The sequence below is a fragment of the Heterodontus francisci genome, chromosome 29 (genome assembly GCF_036365525.1).
Source record: "Heterodontus francisci isolate sHetFra1 chromosome 29, sHetFra1.hap1, whole genome shotgun sequence".
NCBI lineage: Eukaryota > Metazoa > Chordata > Chondrichthyes > Heterodontiformes > Heterodontidae > Heterodontus > Heterodontus francisci.
The window spans coordinates 11,983,889-11,999,298 of NC_090399.1; the positions used below are offsets into that span (position 1 = coordinate 11,983,889).

At 43.7% G+C, this 15,410-nt stretch overlaps 1 protein-coding gene across 3 annotated transcripts in view; it reads right to left on the reverse strand.

The window, feature by feature from the left end:
• Window positions 1-15,410, reverse strand: part of LOC137346119 (guanylate-binding protein 1-like) — a 50,109-nt gene continuing 34,699 nt past the window's right edge. For all 3 annotated transcript variants that reach the window (XM_068009431.1, XM_068009429.1, XM_068009430.1), the window contains 4 exons: window positions 14,893-15,170; window positions 12,607-12,819; window positions 5,045-5,147; window positions 1-506 (listed from right to left, as the gene is read on the reverse strand). In XM_068009431.1, coding sequence (XP_067865532.1) covers window positions 109-506; window positions 5,045-5,147; window positions 12,607-12,819; window positions 14,893-15,170 — 992 coding nt within the window. In that variant the 3' untranslated portion in view covers window positions 1-108. The remainder of the gene's footprint in view (window positions 507-5,044; window positions 5,148-12,606; window positions 12,820-14,892; window positions 15,171-15,410) is intronic.

The following is a 15,410-nucleotide window of genomic DNA, read 5'->3' on the forward strand; positions in this document are numbered from 1 at the left end:
AAATGTTTTATTTCTTAATCTTAACTGTACTCATGCCTAGGATTACCCCAATAAGTCATGTGACAGAACTGTAGATATTCTGACACAGCGGTGTTATGTACTTGAGGATTATCTCTTAGCCAACAGTTTCAAGGTTTTGTGTGATGTATAAGCATTACACGCAGTGTCAAGTACAGCTTGAACTACTTTAGCAACCGTTTCCCAAGAAACAGATGTGTCATTGGATTGCTGTTGCTTCTTTAGTAACTCGATCTGTTCCTGCATCATCTGAGCTTTCGTTTGAAAACCTTTCTCCATTAATTCCTTCTGTTCTTTCAGTCTGCTGTCCAGTGCCATGCTCTGCTCTCTCTGCAAGTTCTCTTTCTCTTCCTCCATCTTTTGCTTCAGCTGTTTGACACTCTCATCATAAAGCAGCTTCTCGTTGTTCCTCATCTTCTCTATGGTCTTCACTGCCTCTTCCTGAGTTTTTGCCTCTTGTTCGGCCTCAGCAGCTCTCTGCTTCTCAACTTCAAAAGTAGAAGAGAAACTCATCAGTAGTGACATTTACACACAGCCGCAAATAAGCACACGTATGCAAACATGCGCATGTACATCCATATTTGCGTGCACACACGTGCACACATGCACACTCTGCACTTCATAAATAACTTCTAAATTCTCTAAATTTACTGGCACACACATTGATTTTGATGCATTATATTTTTTATTCGCGATATCCTCCTTCTAAAGGAACGATTATAGACGTCCTGGTGACATTGAGCAATTGTGCATGTATCTGTTGTCGTAACGTTATTGGCTCCAATAATCAGTATGCAAACCCACATAATTCTGATTCGTCTTGAATTTCAAATTATGAGGGGTTTGATAAAATAAATGGGGAAAAACTGTTTCCTCTGGCAAGTGGGTCGGAAACCAAAGGCCATAGACTTAAAATATTAAAATCTGGATTCGCTACCTGAAAGGATGGTGGAATCAGATTCCAGAGGAATTTTCATAAGGTAATTGGACATGTATCTGAAGAGGATTAATTTGCAGCATGATAGGGAAAAAACTAGGGTTTGGTGCAAAAGTGGATATTACTTTGAAAACGCCGGCACAGTCTCAATGGGCCAAAGGAGCTCCTTCTGTCAATATAAGAATATATGAAATAGGATAAGAACTACATCAGATGGCCCCTCGAGCCTGCTCTGCCATTAAATACGTTCATGACTGATCATGGACTGCAGTTATTCTTTCCTGCCCAATTCCCATATCCTTGATTTCCCGAGTCTAATAATCTATCCATCTCAGCTTGACTATACTGAATGACTGAGCCCTCTAGGCTACAGAATTTTAGAGATTCACAATCCTTTGAATTTAAAAAATTCTCCTCATTTCAGTCTTAAAGGATCAACCCCCTATCCTGAGACTATGCCCCCTAGTTCTAGATTCTCTACTTTAAATACAAGATAGCCTGCAGGCATTTACCCTGTCAGCCCCCTCAGAATCTTATATGTTTCAAATGAGATCACCTCAGGATGGTGTGGTTGGAGTTGAACTTGCAGGTGCTGGTGTTCCCATTGCTCTGCTGGCCTTGTCCTTCAAAGTGGTAGAGGTCGTGGGTAGGGTTGGTGTATTGCTGCAGTGCATCTTGTAGATGGTACACACTGCTGCCACTGTGAGTTGGTTGTGGAGGGAGTGAATGTTTGTGGACAGGATGCCAATCAAGTGGGCTGCTTTGTCCTGGATGGTGTCGAGCTTCTTGAGTGTTGTTGGAGCTGCACACATCCAGGCAAGTGGAGAGTATTCCATCACACTCCTGACTTGTGCCTTGTAGATGGTGGAAGGCTTTGGGGAGTCAGGAGGTGAGTTACACGCTGCAGGATTCCTGGCCTCTGACCTGCTCCTGTAGCCACGGTATTTATATAGCTACTCCAGTTCAGTTTCTGGTCAATGGTAATCCCAGAATGTTGATAGTGGGGGATTCGTTGATCGTAATGCCATTGAATGTCAAGGGGAGATGGTTAGATTCTCTCTTGTTGGAGAGAGTAATTGCCTGGCACTTGTGTGGCGTGAATGTTCCTTGCCACTTATTGTCCAGGTCTTGCTGCATTTCTGCACGGACTGCTTCAGTATGAGAAATCACAAATGACGCTGAACACTGTGCAATCGTCAATGAACATCCCCACTTCTGACCATATGATTGAAGGAAGGTCATTCATGAAGCAGATGTGAATGATATTAGGATACTACCCTGAGGAACTCCTGCAGTGATGTCCTGGAGCTGAGATGATTGACCTCCAACAACCACAACCATCTTCCTTTGCACCAGCAGAGAGTTTTTCCCCTGATTCCCATTGACTCCAGTTTTGCTAGGGTTCCTTGATGCCATACTGAGCCAAATGCTGCCTTGAAGTCAAGGGTATTCACTTTCACCTCACCTCTTGAGTTCAGCTCTTCTGTCCGTGTTTGAACCAAGGCTGTAATGAGGTCAGGAGCTTGATAGCACTGTCGATAACACCTTCCATCATTTTACTGATGATCGAGAGTAGACTGATGGGGCAGTAATTGTCCGGGTTGGATTTGTCCTGCTTTTTGTGTCCAGGACACATCTGGGCAATTTTCCATGTTGTAGTATTGTAGCTGTACTGGAACGTCTTGGCTAGAGGCACGGCAAGTTCTGGAGCACAGGTCTTCAATACTATTACCGGAATATTGTCAGGGCCCATCGCCTTTGCAGTATCCAGTGCCTTCAGTCGTTTCTTGATATCACATGGAGTGAATAGAATTGGCTGAAGACTGGCATCTCCGATGCTGGGAACTTCAGGAGGAGGCCAAGATGGATCATCCACTCGGCACTTCTGGTTGAAGATTGTTGCAAATGCCTTATCTTTTGCACTGATGTGTTGGGATCCCCCATCATTGAAGATGGGGATATTTGAGGAGCCACCTCCTCCTGTTAGTTGTCTAATTGTCTGCCACGACTGGATGTGACAGAACTGCAGAGCTTAGATCTGATCTATCGGTTATGGGATCACTTAGCTCGGTCGAGAGCATGCTGCTTACATTGTTTGGCATGTAAATAGCCTTGTATTGTAGCTTCACCAGGTTGACACCTCATTTTTAGGTATGCCTGCTGCTGCTCCTGGCATGCCCTCCTGCACTCTTCATTGAACCAGGTTTGATCCCCCAGCTTGATGGTAATGTTAGAATGGGGATATAACAGACTATGAGGTTACGACTGTGGTTGAGCACAATTCTGCTACTGATGATGATGGTCCACAGTGCCTCATGGATGCCCAGTTTTGCATTGCTATATCTGTTTGCAATCTATATCATTTAGCATGGGGGTAGTACCACACAACACAATGGAGGGTACCCTCAATGTCAAGACGGGACTTATGTCTCCACAAGGACTGTGCGGTGGTCACTCAGAGTTCTACAACACAGAAACAGGCCCTACAGCCTACATTGTCCATGCTGGCCATCAAGTTCCTATCTATTCTAATCCCATTTTCTAGCACTTGGCCCGTAGCCTTGTATGCTATGGTGTTTCAAGTGCTTATCTAAATACTTCTTAAATGTTGGGATGATCCCGGCCTCTATCACCCCCTCAGGCAGTGCGTTCCAGATTCCAACCACCCTCTGGGTGAAAATTTTTTTCGTCAAATTCCCTGTAAACCTCCTGCCCCTTACCTTAAATCTATACCCCCTGGTTATTGACACCTCCACTAAGGGAAATAGTTTCTTCCTATCTACCCTATGTATGTCCCTCATAATTTTGTATACCTCAATCAGGTCCCCCTCAGCCTTCTCTGCTCTAAGGAAAACAACCCTAGCCTATCCAGTCTCTCTTCATAGCTGTGACTCTTCATAGGGTGACTCCCACCCGACTGTACACCACTGTGCCGTCACCTCTGCTGGGTTTATCCTGCTGGTAGGACAGGACATACTCGGGGATGGTGATGGTCATGTCTGGGACATTGTCTGTAAGGTATGATTTGGTGAGTATGATGATGTCAGGCTGTTGCTTGACTGGTCTGTTAAACAGCTCTCCCAACTTTAGCACATATACAATGGGCTCATCACAGTCTGAAAACATAAAAACTGGGTTTGTGTTTCAGCTGTGAACTCTTCATCAGAGTCAGCTTAACCTTAGAGGAAATCTGAGCTGAGCCCTGTCCTGTTCACCTTCAATATTATAAGACCCCTGCAGATGTTAATAAGGATGACTTTGCAGGGTCGACAGGGCTGGGTTTGCCGTTGTCGTTTGCCGGTGCCAAGGTTGATGCTGGGAGGTCCATCTGGTTTCATTCCTTATTGACTTTTTAGTGGTCAGGTGCAACTCAGTGACTTGCTAGGCAATTTCAGAGGGCATTTTAAGAGTCAACCACATTGCTTTGGATCTGGAGTCACAGGGAGGCCAGACCAGGTAAGGACAGCAGATTTCCTTCCCTAAAGGACTTTAGTGAACCAGATGGGTTTTTGTGACAATCGACAATGGTTTCATGGCCATCATTAGACTAGTTTTTTTAACTCCTGCTGTTGCTATCACTGCTATTGCTGCTACCGCTTGTACGACTGGTACTGCTGCTACTAACTACGACTAATACTGGCACTGATATTACTATTGTTACTAGTACTGTTGCTTGTGTGCATGCATTTGTACAGTGGCTTGAACAATGTCCCAGTGTGTTTGAAAAAATAACAAACCGGCACACCGAACTACAGACGGCCTCCTCATCACTGTCCAGTGGTCCCTGCTGCAAACTGCAGGGGTCTTATAATATTGAAGGTGAACAGGACAGGACTCAGCTCAGATTTCCTCTACGGTTAAGCTGACTCTGTTGAAGAGTTCACAGCTGAAACACAAACTCAGTTTTTATGTTTTCAGACTGTGATGAGCCCATTGTATATGTCATGCATTGTTGATCTCCAACCGGCAGGTATTTTCCATTTTTATTACTTCTACTACATGTCCATGACTCTCTTGCACAGCACATTAAATTGCTTAATTCTTAACCCTTTGATTCCTTCACCAACAAAGTTACTGTAACATCCTTACCTGCCAGTTCTTTAGCCTTGTCTGTAAGCACCTTGTCAGCCTGCAGCACAGAATTAGCTTCTGGACCTTTCTGTTTCATAAAATTGTTCAAGGCATCTTCGGCCTGTGGATGTGGAGAATTTCAAATACAATTAAGAAAATGTCTGAAGGGGGCAAATTTACTGGGCAGGACATAACACTGATTTATTATTGAGAATTAGACCTGCTGGGGAGGGAGAGGTCACTAATTTATTATTGAGAATTAGACCTGCTGGGGAAGGAGAGTTCACTGATTTATCATTGAGAATTGGACTTGTTGGGGAAGGAGAGCTCACTGATTTATCATTGAAAATTAGACCTGTCAGGGAAGGAGAGTTCACTGATTTATCATTGAGAATTAGACCTGTCAGGGAAGGAGAGTCCACTGATTTATCATTGAGAATTGGACTTGTTGGGGAAGGAGAGCTCACTGATTTATCATTGAGAATTGGACTTGTTGGGGAAGGAGAGCTCACTGATTTATCATTGAGAATTGGACTTGTTGGGGAAGGAGAGGTCACTAATTTATCATTGAAAATTAGACCTGTCAGGGATGGAGAGTCCATTGATTTATCATTGAGAAGTAGACCTGCTGGGGAAGGAGAGCTCACTGATTTATCATTGAGGAGTAGACCTGCTGGGGAAGGAGAGTTCACTGATTTATCATTGAGAAGTAGACCTGCTGGGGAAGGAGAGTTCACTGATTTATCATTGAGAAGTAGACCTGCTGGGGAAGGAGAGCTCACTGATTTATCATTGAGGAGTAGACTTGCTGGGGAAGGAGAGTTCACTGATTTATCATTGAGACGTAGACCTGCTGGGGAAGGAGAGTTCACTGATTTATCATTGAGAAGTAGACCTGCTGGGGAAGGAGAGCTCACTGATTTATCATTGAGACGTAGACCTGCTGGGGAAGGAGAGTTCACTGATTTATCATTGAGAATTAGACCTGCTGGGGAAGGAGAGCTCACTGATTTATCATTGAGACGTAGACCTGCTGGGGAAGGAGAGTTCACTGATTTATCATTGAGAATTAGACCTGTTGGGGAAGAAGAGCTCACTGATTTATCATTGAGGAGTAGCCCTGCTGGGGAAGGAGAGGCCACTGATTTATCATTGAGGAGTAGACCTGCTGGGTAAGGAGAGTTCACTGATTTATCATTGAGAATTAGACCTGTTGGGGAAGAAGAGCTCACTGATTTATCATTGAGGAGTAGACTTGCTGGGGAAGGAGAGTTCACTGATTTATCATTGAGAATTAGACCTGCTGGGGAAGGAGAGGCCACTGATTTATCATTGAGGAGTAGACCTGCTGGGGACGAAGAGCTCACTGATTTATCATTGAGGAGTAGACCTGCTGGGGAAGGAGAGTTCACTGATTTATCACTGAGAATTAGACCTGCTGGGGGAAGGAGAGGCCACTGATTTATCATTGAGAATTAGACCTGTTGGGGAAGAAGAGCTCACTAATTTATCATTGAGGAGTATACCTGTTGGGGAAGGAGAGCTCACTGATTTATCATTGAGGAGTAGACCTGCTGGGGAAGGAGAGTCCATTGATTTATCATTGAGGAGTAGACCTGCTGGGGAAGGAGAGGCCACTGATTTATCATTGAGGAGTAGACCTGCTGGGGAAGGAGAGCTCACTGATTTATCATTGAGAATTAGATCTGTTGGGGAAGAAGAGCTCACTGATTTATCATTGAGGATTAGACCTGTTGGGGAAGGAGAGGCCACTGATTTATCTTTGTGAGGTAGACCTGTTGGGGAAGGAGAGTCCACTGATTTATCTTTATTTTTTTTTAGAGATACAGCACTGAAACAGGCCTTTCAGCCCACCGAGTCTGTGCCGACCAACAACCACCCATTTATACTAACCCTGCAGTAATCCCATATTCCCTATCACCTATCTACATTAGGGGAAATTTACAATGGCCAATTTACCTATCAACCTGCAAGTATTTGGCTGTGGGAGGAAACCGGAGTACCCGGCGAAAACCCACACGGTCACAGGGAGAACTTGCAAACTCCGCACAGGCAGTACCCAGAATCGAACCCGGGTTCCTGGAGCTGTGATGCTGCGGTGCTAACCACTGCGCCACTGTGCCGCCCCGTTAACCTTTCAACCACTTGGTTCTCAAGAATCCATTTACCTCTGCCTTAAAAATATTTAAAGTCTCTGCTTCTCCCACTTTTTGAGGAAGAGTTCCAAAGACTTACAACCCTTTGTGAGGTAGACCTGTTGGGGAAGGAGAGTCCACTGATTTATCATTGAAGTAGACCTGTTGGGGAGATAGATCATACAAACATGCAAAATAGGAGCAGTTGTAGGCCACTCGGCCCCTTGAGCCTGCTCTGCCATTCAATAAGAATATGGCTGGTCTGATTGTAACCTCGACTGCACATTGCCGCCTCCCCCCCGATAACCTTTCAACCACTTGTTTCTCAAGAATCCATTTACCTCTGCCTTAAAAATATTTAAAGTCTCTGCTTCTACCATTTTTGAGGAAGAGTTCCAAAGACTTACAACCCTTTGAGAGAAAAAAGTTCTCCGCATCTCTGTCTTAAATGTGTGACCCCTTATTTTTAATCAGTGACCCCTAATTAGTTCTAGATTCTCCCACATCCTTTCCACATCCACCCTGTCAAGACCCCTCAGGATCTTATATGTTTCAATCTAGTCACGTCGTTCTATTCTAAACTCCAGCGGATACAAGCCTAGCCTGTCCAACCTTTCCTCATAAGACAATCCGCCCATTCCATGTATTAGTCCAGTAAATGTTCTCTGAACTGCTTCCAACATATTTACATCTTTGTTAAATAAGGAGAGCAATACTCCAGATGTTGTCTCACTAATTCCCTGTATAACTGAAGCATAACTGCCCTACTTTTGTATTCAGTTCTCCTCGCAATCAATGAAAACATTCTATTAGCTTTCCTAATTACATGCTGTACCTGCATACTAAATTTTTGCGATTCATGCAGAGGGATCTGGGTGCCCTTGTGCATCTCAGATCTCTGCAATCACTCACTATTTAGATAATATGCTTCTTTTTCATTTTTCCTGGCAAAATGGACAATTTCACATTTTCCCACAATGTACCCCATTTGCCAGATCTTTGCCCATTCACTATGGGTGGCACAGTGGCGCAGTGGTTAGCACCGCAGCCTCACAGCTCCAGCGATCCGGGTTCAATTCTGGGTACTGCCTGTGTGGAGTTTGCAAGTTCTCCCTGTGTCTGCGTGGGTTTTCTCCGGGTGCTCCGGTTTCCTCCCACAAGCCAAAAGACTTGCAGGTTGGTAGGTAAATTGGCCATTATAAATTGTCCCTAGTATAGGTAGGTGGTAGGGAAATATAGGGACAGGTGGGGATGCGGTAGGAATATGGGATTGGTGTCGGATTAGTATAAATGGGTGGTTGATGGTCGGCACAGACTCGGTGGGCCGAAGGGCCTGTTTCAGTGCTGTATCTCTAAACTAATCTTTCTATATCCCTTTGTAGCCTCCTTATGTCCATTTTCTCAACTTACTTTCCTACTTATCATTCACTCATCAGCAAATTTAGCAACCATACCTTTAGTCCCTTCATCCAAGTCATTTATATAAATTGTAAAACGTTGAGGCCCCAGCACTGATCCATGTGGCATTCCACTCATTACATCTTGCATCTATGACAACCAAAAATTACCCATTTATGCCGATCCTCTGTTTCCTGTTAGCTAGACAATCTTCTATCCATGCCAATATGCTAGTCCCTACACCATAAGCCTTTATTTTCCACAATAACCTTTGATGTGGCACCTTTTCAAATGCCTTCTGGAAATCTAAGTACAGAACATCCACTGGTTCCCCTTTATCCATAGCACATACTTCTTCAAAGAACTCCAATAAATTTGTTTAATACGATTTCCCTTTCAAAAACCATGTTGACTCTGCCTGATTACCTTGAATTTTTCTAAGTGCCCTGCTATAACATCTTTATTAATAGCTTCTAACATTTTCTTTCTGACAGATGTTTAGCTAACTAGCCTGTAGGTTCCTGCTTTCTGTCTCCCTTTTTGAATAAAGGAGTTACATTCACTATTTTCTAATCTAATGGAATCTTGCAAAAATCTAGGGAATTTTGGAAAATTAAAACCAACACATCAACTGGCCACTTCTTTGAAGACCCTAGGATGAAGTCCATCAGTACCGGGGACTTGTCAGCTCCCAGCTCCAACTTTTCTCAGTACCACTTTCCTGGTGACTGTAATTTTCTTGAGTTCCTCCCTCCCTTCCATTTCCTGATTTACAGCTATTTCTGGATGTTACTTGTATCCTCTATGTGAAGACCAATGCAAAAGACCTGTTCAATTGATCTGCCCCCATCTTCTTATTTTCCCTAATTAATTCCCCAGACCCACTTTCTATAGGACCAACACTCACTTTGTTAACTCTTCTTTTTTAGATGTCTATAGAAACTCGTCTTATCTGTTTTCATATTTCAAGCCAGCTTTTACTCGTACTCTAATTTTTCCCTCTTTATTAATCTTTTGGTCATTCTTTGCTGTATTTTATATTCTGCCCAATCTTCTGACCTGACACTCATCTTTGTGCAATAGTATGCTTTTTCTTTTTAAGTTTGATACTACCTTTAACTTTTTAAAGTTAACCACAGCTGGTGGGTCCTCCCCTTGGAATTTTTCTTTCTCATTGCAATGTATCTATTCTGTGTATTCTAAAATATCCCCTCAGATGTCTGCCACTGCATCTCTACTAACCTATCACTTAACCTAATTTGCTATCACTTTAGCTGGCTCTGCTTTCATGCCCTCATAATTGCCCTTGTTTAAGTTTAAAATACTAGTCTTGGATGCATTCTTCTCTCCTTCAAACAGAATGTAAAATTCAATCATATTATGATTGCTGCTACCTCGTAACGGCTTCACCATGAGGTCATCAATTGATCTATATCGTTGCACAATACCAGGTCGAGTGTAGTCTGCTCTCTGGTTGGTTCCAGAATGTGCTGTTCAAAGAAACTGTCCCGAAAACATTCGATGAACTCCTCATCTAGGCTACTTTTGCCAATCTGACTTTTCCAGTCCATATGTAGATTACCCTCCCACACCCCCTCCCCTTCCAATGGTTACCTTTCTGACAAGGTCCCATTATTTCTTCCTTTGTATTCTGTCCTACCGTGTGGTTACTGTTCGGGGTTCTGTACACCACTTGCCGAGTGACTTTTTGCCTTTATCGTTTCTCATCTCGACTTAAACTGCTTCTACTTGCTGGTTTCCAGAACTTAGGTCATCCCTCTCAAATACCATAATTAATTAATAGAGCCACCTCTACACTTTTTCCTCACTTTCTAAATGTCATGTACCTTCAATATTCAGGTCCCAATCTGTGCCATCCCTCTGTAATGGCGATCAGATTGTAGTGATTTATTTTTATTTGTGCTATCAGTTCATCTGTTTTGTTCGAATATCATAGAGAAATACAGCACTGAAATAGGCCCTTCGGCCCACCGAGTCTGTGCCATACATAAACCACCCATTTATACTAATTCCACATTAATCCCATATTCCCTACCTTCCCTCAATTCTCTGACCACCTACTTACACTGGGGCAATTTACAATGGCCAATTTACCTATCAACCTGCAAGTCTTTGGCTGTGGGAGGAAACCAGAGCACCTGATGGAAACCCACGCAATCACAGGGAGAACTTGCAAACTCCACACAGGCAGTACCCAGAACTGAACCCGGGTCGCTAGAGCTGTGAGTCTGCGGTGCTAACCACTGCGCCACTGTGTCGCCCCAAATGTCATGTGCATTCAGATACAGAGCCTTTAGTTTTGTCCTTTTATTATTTTTGTAACTTATAGCTTCGACTGCTGATTTACTCTAAGATTTGTGCTCTCTGTCCCTTCCTGGCACGGTTTGTTTATTATTGTCCGTATTAATATCTTTCTCTCTTGCCTTGTCTCTACTCTTGGATTTATCACATCCTCCAAAATTTGATTCCTTGCCCCCACTATTTAGTTTAAAACCCTCTCTACTTCCCTGGTTACACAGCTCGCTAAAACACCAGCCCCAGCACGGTTCAGGTGTAGACCATCCCAATGGTACAGCCCCCACTTTCCCCAGTTCTGGTGCCAGTGCCCCACGAACCAAAACCCACTTCTATCACACCAGTCTTTGAGCCACTCATTCATTTCTGTCATCTTATTTGCCCTATGTCAATTTGCACGGGGCTCAGGTAATAATCCAGAGACTATTACCTTTGAAGTTCTGCTTCTTATGTAGAACCTCCTTCATTGTCCTGCCTATTTCACTGGTACCTTCATGGACCACGACAACTGTATCCTCCCCTCCCACTGTAAGTTCCTCTACAGTCCTAAGCGGAAGTCCCAAACCCTGGCACCAGACAGGCAACACAGCCTTCTGGACCCTCGCTCTTTGCTGCAGAGAACAGTGTCAATCCCCCTCATTATACTCTCCCCTACTACTACCACTACATTCCTTTTTGCTTCACCCACTTGAATGGCTTCCTATATCATGATGCCATGGTCAGGTTGCTCATCCACCCTGCAGCCTCCACTCTCATTCAAACAAGCTGAAAGAACCTCAGACCTGTTGGACAATCGCAAAGCCTGAGGCTCCTGCACTCCTGCCTTCTGGGTCCCCTTACCTGCCTCAGCTGCCGCCACACTCTCCAGTCCCTGACCACTGATCAAATCAGAAGACTCCATCCTAAGGGGTGCGACCACCTCCTGGTAAAAAAAGGTATCCAGGTAACTTGCCCCTCCCTGATGTGTTGCAGTTTCTGCAGCTCAGCTTCCAGCTCAATGACTCTGAGCCAAAGCTCTTCAAGCCACAAACATATATTGCAGATGTGTTTGCCCTGGACCACACTGGCATCCAGCAGCTCCCACGTGCTGCAGCCATGATACATCACCTGTCCTGCCAATCCTTAATGTGTTTTAATTAACTACTTAATTATTTTATTCAATCATTTATTTTCCTTTTATAAATATTTTGTTAACTTTACCACCTGTTCCTGTACTATTTTAAACATTAGGAATAAAATAGACCTTACCCACTGACCAGATACTCACAAAACAGCTAGCTTCTTCCCTTGTGGTAGAGCAAGAACCAATTCCTACAGGGTGTAAAAGTTAGAAAAAGCAAAGGAGTACCTCCTTCCCCTCCTCACCCAACTCCTTCACTGATTTGTCATTGAGAAGTAGACCTGTTGGGGAAGGAGAACTCAATGATTTATCATTGAGGATTAGACAATGTTGGGCAGGATGCCTCACTGGTTTCGGAATTACATCTGCTAAACATGCCTGGGGTAGGAGTATTCTCGTTCATTACTGGGCAAATCTGTTGTCCCGTTGGGCAGGAGTGCTCAATGGTTTATTATTGAGAAGAGGCACTGGTTCTTTTCCAGGTTAATGGAGTCACTGATGAAGGTAATTTGGAGAAGGATTGAGTTAATGTAAAATTGGAATACATTCCCTGATCATAAATCAGATCTAAATGGGTGCGTTGTATTTACCTTATTACCCTTTCCAATAGCAGAGCGGAATTGCAGAATCATCTTCTGGCGATCCTCTTCATAAAGCTGATACCCACCAGGGCGAGAGTAAATCCCTTCTTGCATTTTCCTCTCCATTTCGGTGGACAGGGAGACCAGCAGGTTTGTGCATGTCTCCATGGAAGCAGCTTCATTCTTGATGCAAAGTTCAGAATAATGCTTTTGCACCTCAGCCTGACAACCAGACAAAATCCAAATATTGAAATCAGATGTAAAGACAAATTTGGCACAGGAATCCCATTGAGGGTGTCAAGTTAGCCTGAAATACTAAAAGCATTGTTTAAAACTGTGACTGCTGGGAAATACACAGCAGGTCAGCAAACATGTGTAGACAAAATAATATAGTTTAATACTTCTGACTGAACACATCATTAATATTGAAGATGAACAAATAGAGACAGTGGTGGGGGAGAGCAGGGGAAGAGAGAGGTATGTGCAAACAACTAATAGAGCAATCACAAATGGGGAAGTTGAATGTTCTGCAACCTGCTTGAAAGGAAAGCAGGAGCTTGTGAAATGATCTAAGGAATCTTCTCAGTTGTTGGGCATCTAGTTAACAAAATATAACGTGCAAATAACTAAGTTAGCGAGAGACATACCCTTGGAAAAACAGGTGAAAATGTGGAAAGCCTGTAATTAAATTTGGTGGAGTAGATTGAGAGTGAAAGTTGGCAAGGTGGATAAATATTAGGTTAGGAAAAGGCTGGCTGGTTCGATAGTGTTAATGTTCTAGTCAATGAGCTTTCAGCAGAATTGGAAGTTAGAGATTTACCAGTTTAGAAGCAAGTCCAGAGTCAAGGGGAAAATAGTGATGGGGGATGGGGGAGTGGGAGGAAACACCTCCTCTAGACCTGACTTTTGTTTCTTTACTTGTCCAGATACTGCCCCCCTCCCCACCCGTGCCTTACACCACCATCCCTTTGGTCATTTACTTACTTCTACCCTCCCTCCCATCCCTCAACTTTTCCCTCAGGCTTTATACTTGCTTGAATGAAAACTGTTAAATCTCTAACTTCTTCCAGTTCTGGTGAAAGCTCACTGACCTGAAATATTAACCCTGTTTCCCTCTTTCCACAGATGCTGCCTGACCGACTGAGTATTTTTCATATTCTCTGTTTTTATTTCAGATTTCCAGCTTTGTTTTGTCTCTTTATATTTATTTATTTATTTATTTTATTTAGAGATACAGCTTTGAAACAGGCCCTTCGGCCCACCGAGTCTGTGCCGACCAACAACCACCCATTTATACTAACCCTACAGTAATCCCATATTCCCTAACACCTCCCCACACTCGGGGCAATTTACAACGGCCAATTTACCTATCACCTGCAAGTCTTTGGATGTGGGAGGAAACCGGAGCACCCGGTGAAAACCCACGCAGACACAGGGAGAACTTGCAAACTCCGCACAGGCAGTACCCAGAATCGAACCCGGGTCCCTGGAGCTGTGAGGCTGCGGTGCTAACCACTGCGCCACTGTGCCGTGTTTTTCAATTCACGGGATGTGGGTGTCACTCACAAAACCAGCATTTATTGCCCATCACCAATTGTCCTTGAGAAGGTGGTGGTGAACTGCCTTCTTAAATACAACTGCATAGCTTTTTAGGCCATTTCAGAGGGCAGTTAAGAGACAACTACATTGCTGTGGGTCTGGAATCACATAAAGGTCACACCAGGTAAGGACAGCAGATTTCCCTTCTTAACCAGATGGGTTTTTTTATGACAATCCAGTCGTTTCATGGTCACCATCACTGATTTTGACTTGTTTCTCAAATTCCAGATTTATTTATTAATTAAATTTAAATTCCCCAGCTGCCATGGTGGGATTTGAACACATGTCTCCAAATCATTAGTGCTGGCCTCTGGATTACTAATCCAATAACATAACCAGTATGTGACTGTATCCTAACTACATGGGTATGTTCCCCCTGTGCTGTTGGGGTATGGGGGTGCAGTGGGGGGAGGTGGGTGGTGGCAGTGGGATCGGGGTTATCTGAAAAGGCAACAGATCAGGCCTGAACAGTGTAAAATGTAAGAATGAATGAATATTTGATCATCTTTGGGGAATCAGGGTGTATTTTAACAGGATGAGTTCTCGGGAGGTGAAAAAGACAAGGTAGGAGTTCATGAAGTTGTTTGCACTGGGTCTGTGGAAGAAGCAGGTCTTTGATGGGCTGAATGGCCATTCCAATTCCACGCTTCTTTTTATGATCTCATTTTATTTTCTAAACATGGTCTGGATTCTCACCAACAGCTGTTTGTAATAAGCCTTATCCTGATCATTGAAGGAGCTCCTCATGAAGACATCAATGGCCTCTTTCCAACACTGTGTGTGCATCTTTGCCAGCTCTTCAGTTTCAGCTGGTAACTTCACCATCAGGTCCATCTGCTTCTGGTAGAGAGCTAGGCCATCTGTGACAGCTGCTGTATTTTCAATCTTAGCCATACTGGTGACAGCATCCTCTATGCAAGGTACCATCCCACTGGCAATAGTTTCAACGTAGGTTTTAGCCAAGATTGCCAACTCTGCAACAAATGACAGAATGAACAGTTCATTACAGAACATTGGTATAAATAGGGGGGAGCCACTTAGTGAGGATGACATACTCAACGACACTGCCTGCTGTCTGGCATCAACTGACACTAAATTGGTAATGTCATTCTGAGAGCAAAACCTGAGTCAAAGTGCAAAACTGGAAATTGCCACAGTGGTGCATTAAGGGATGGCATTATGAGGTTTCGACTGAAACACATCGATGAGGGAGC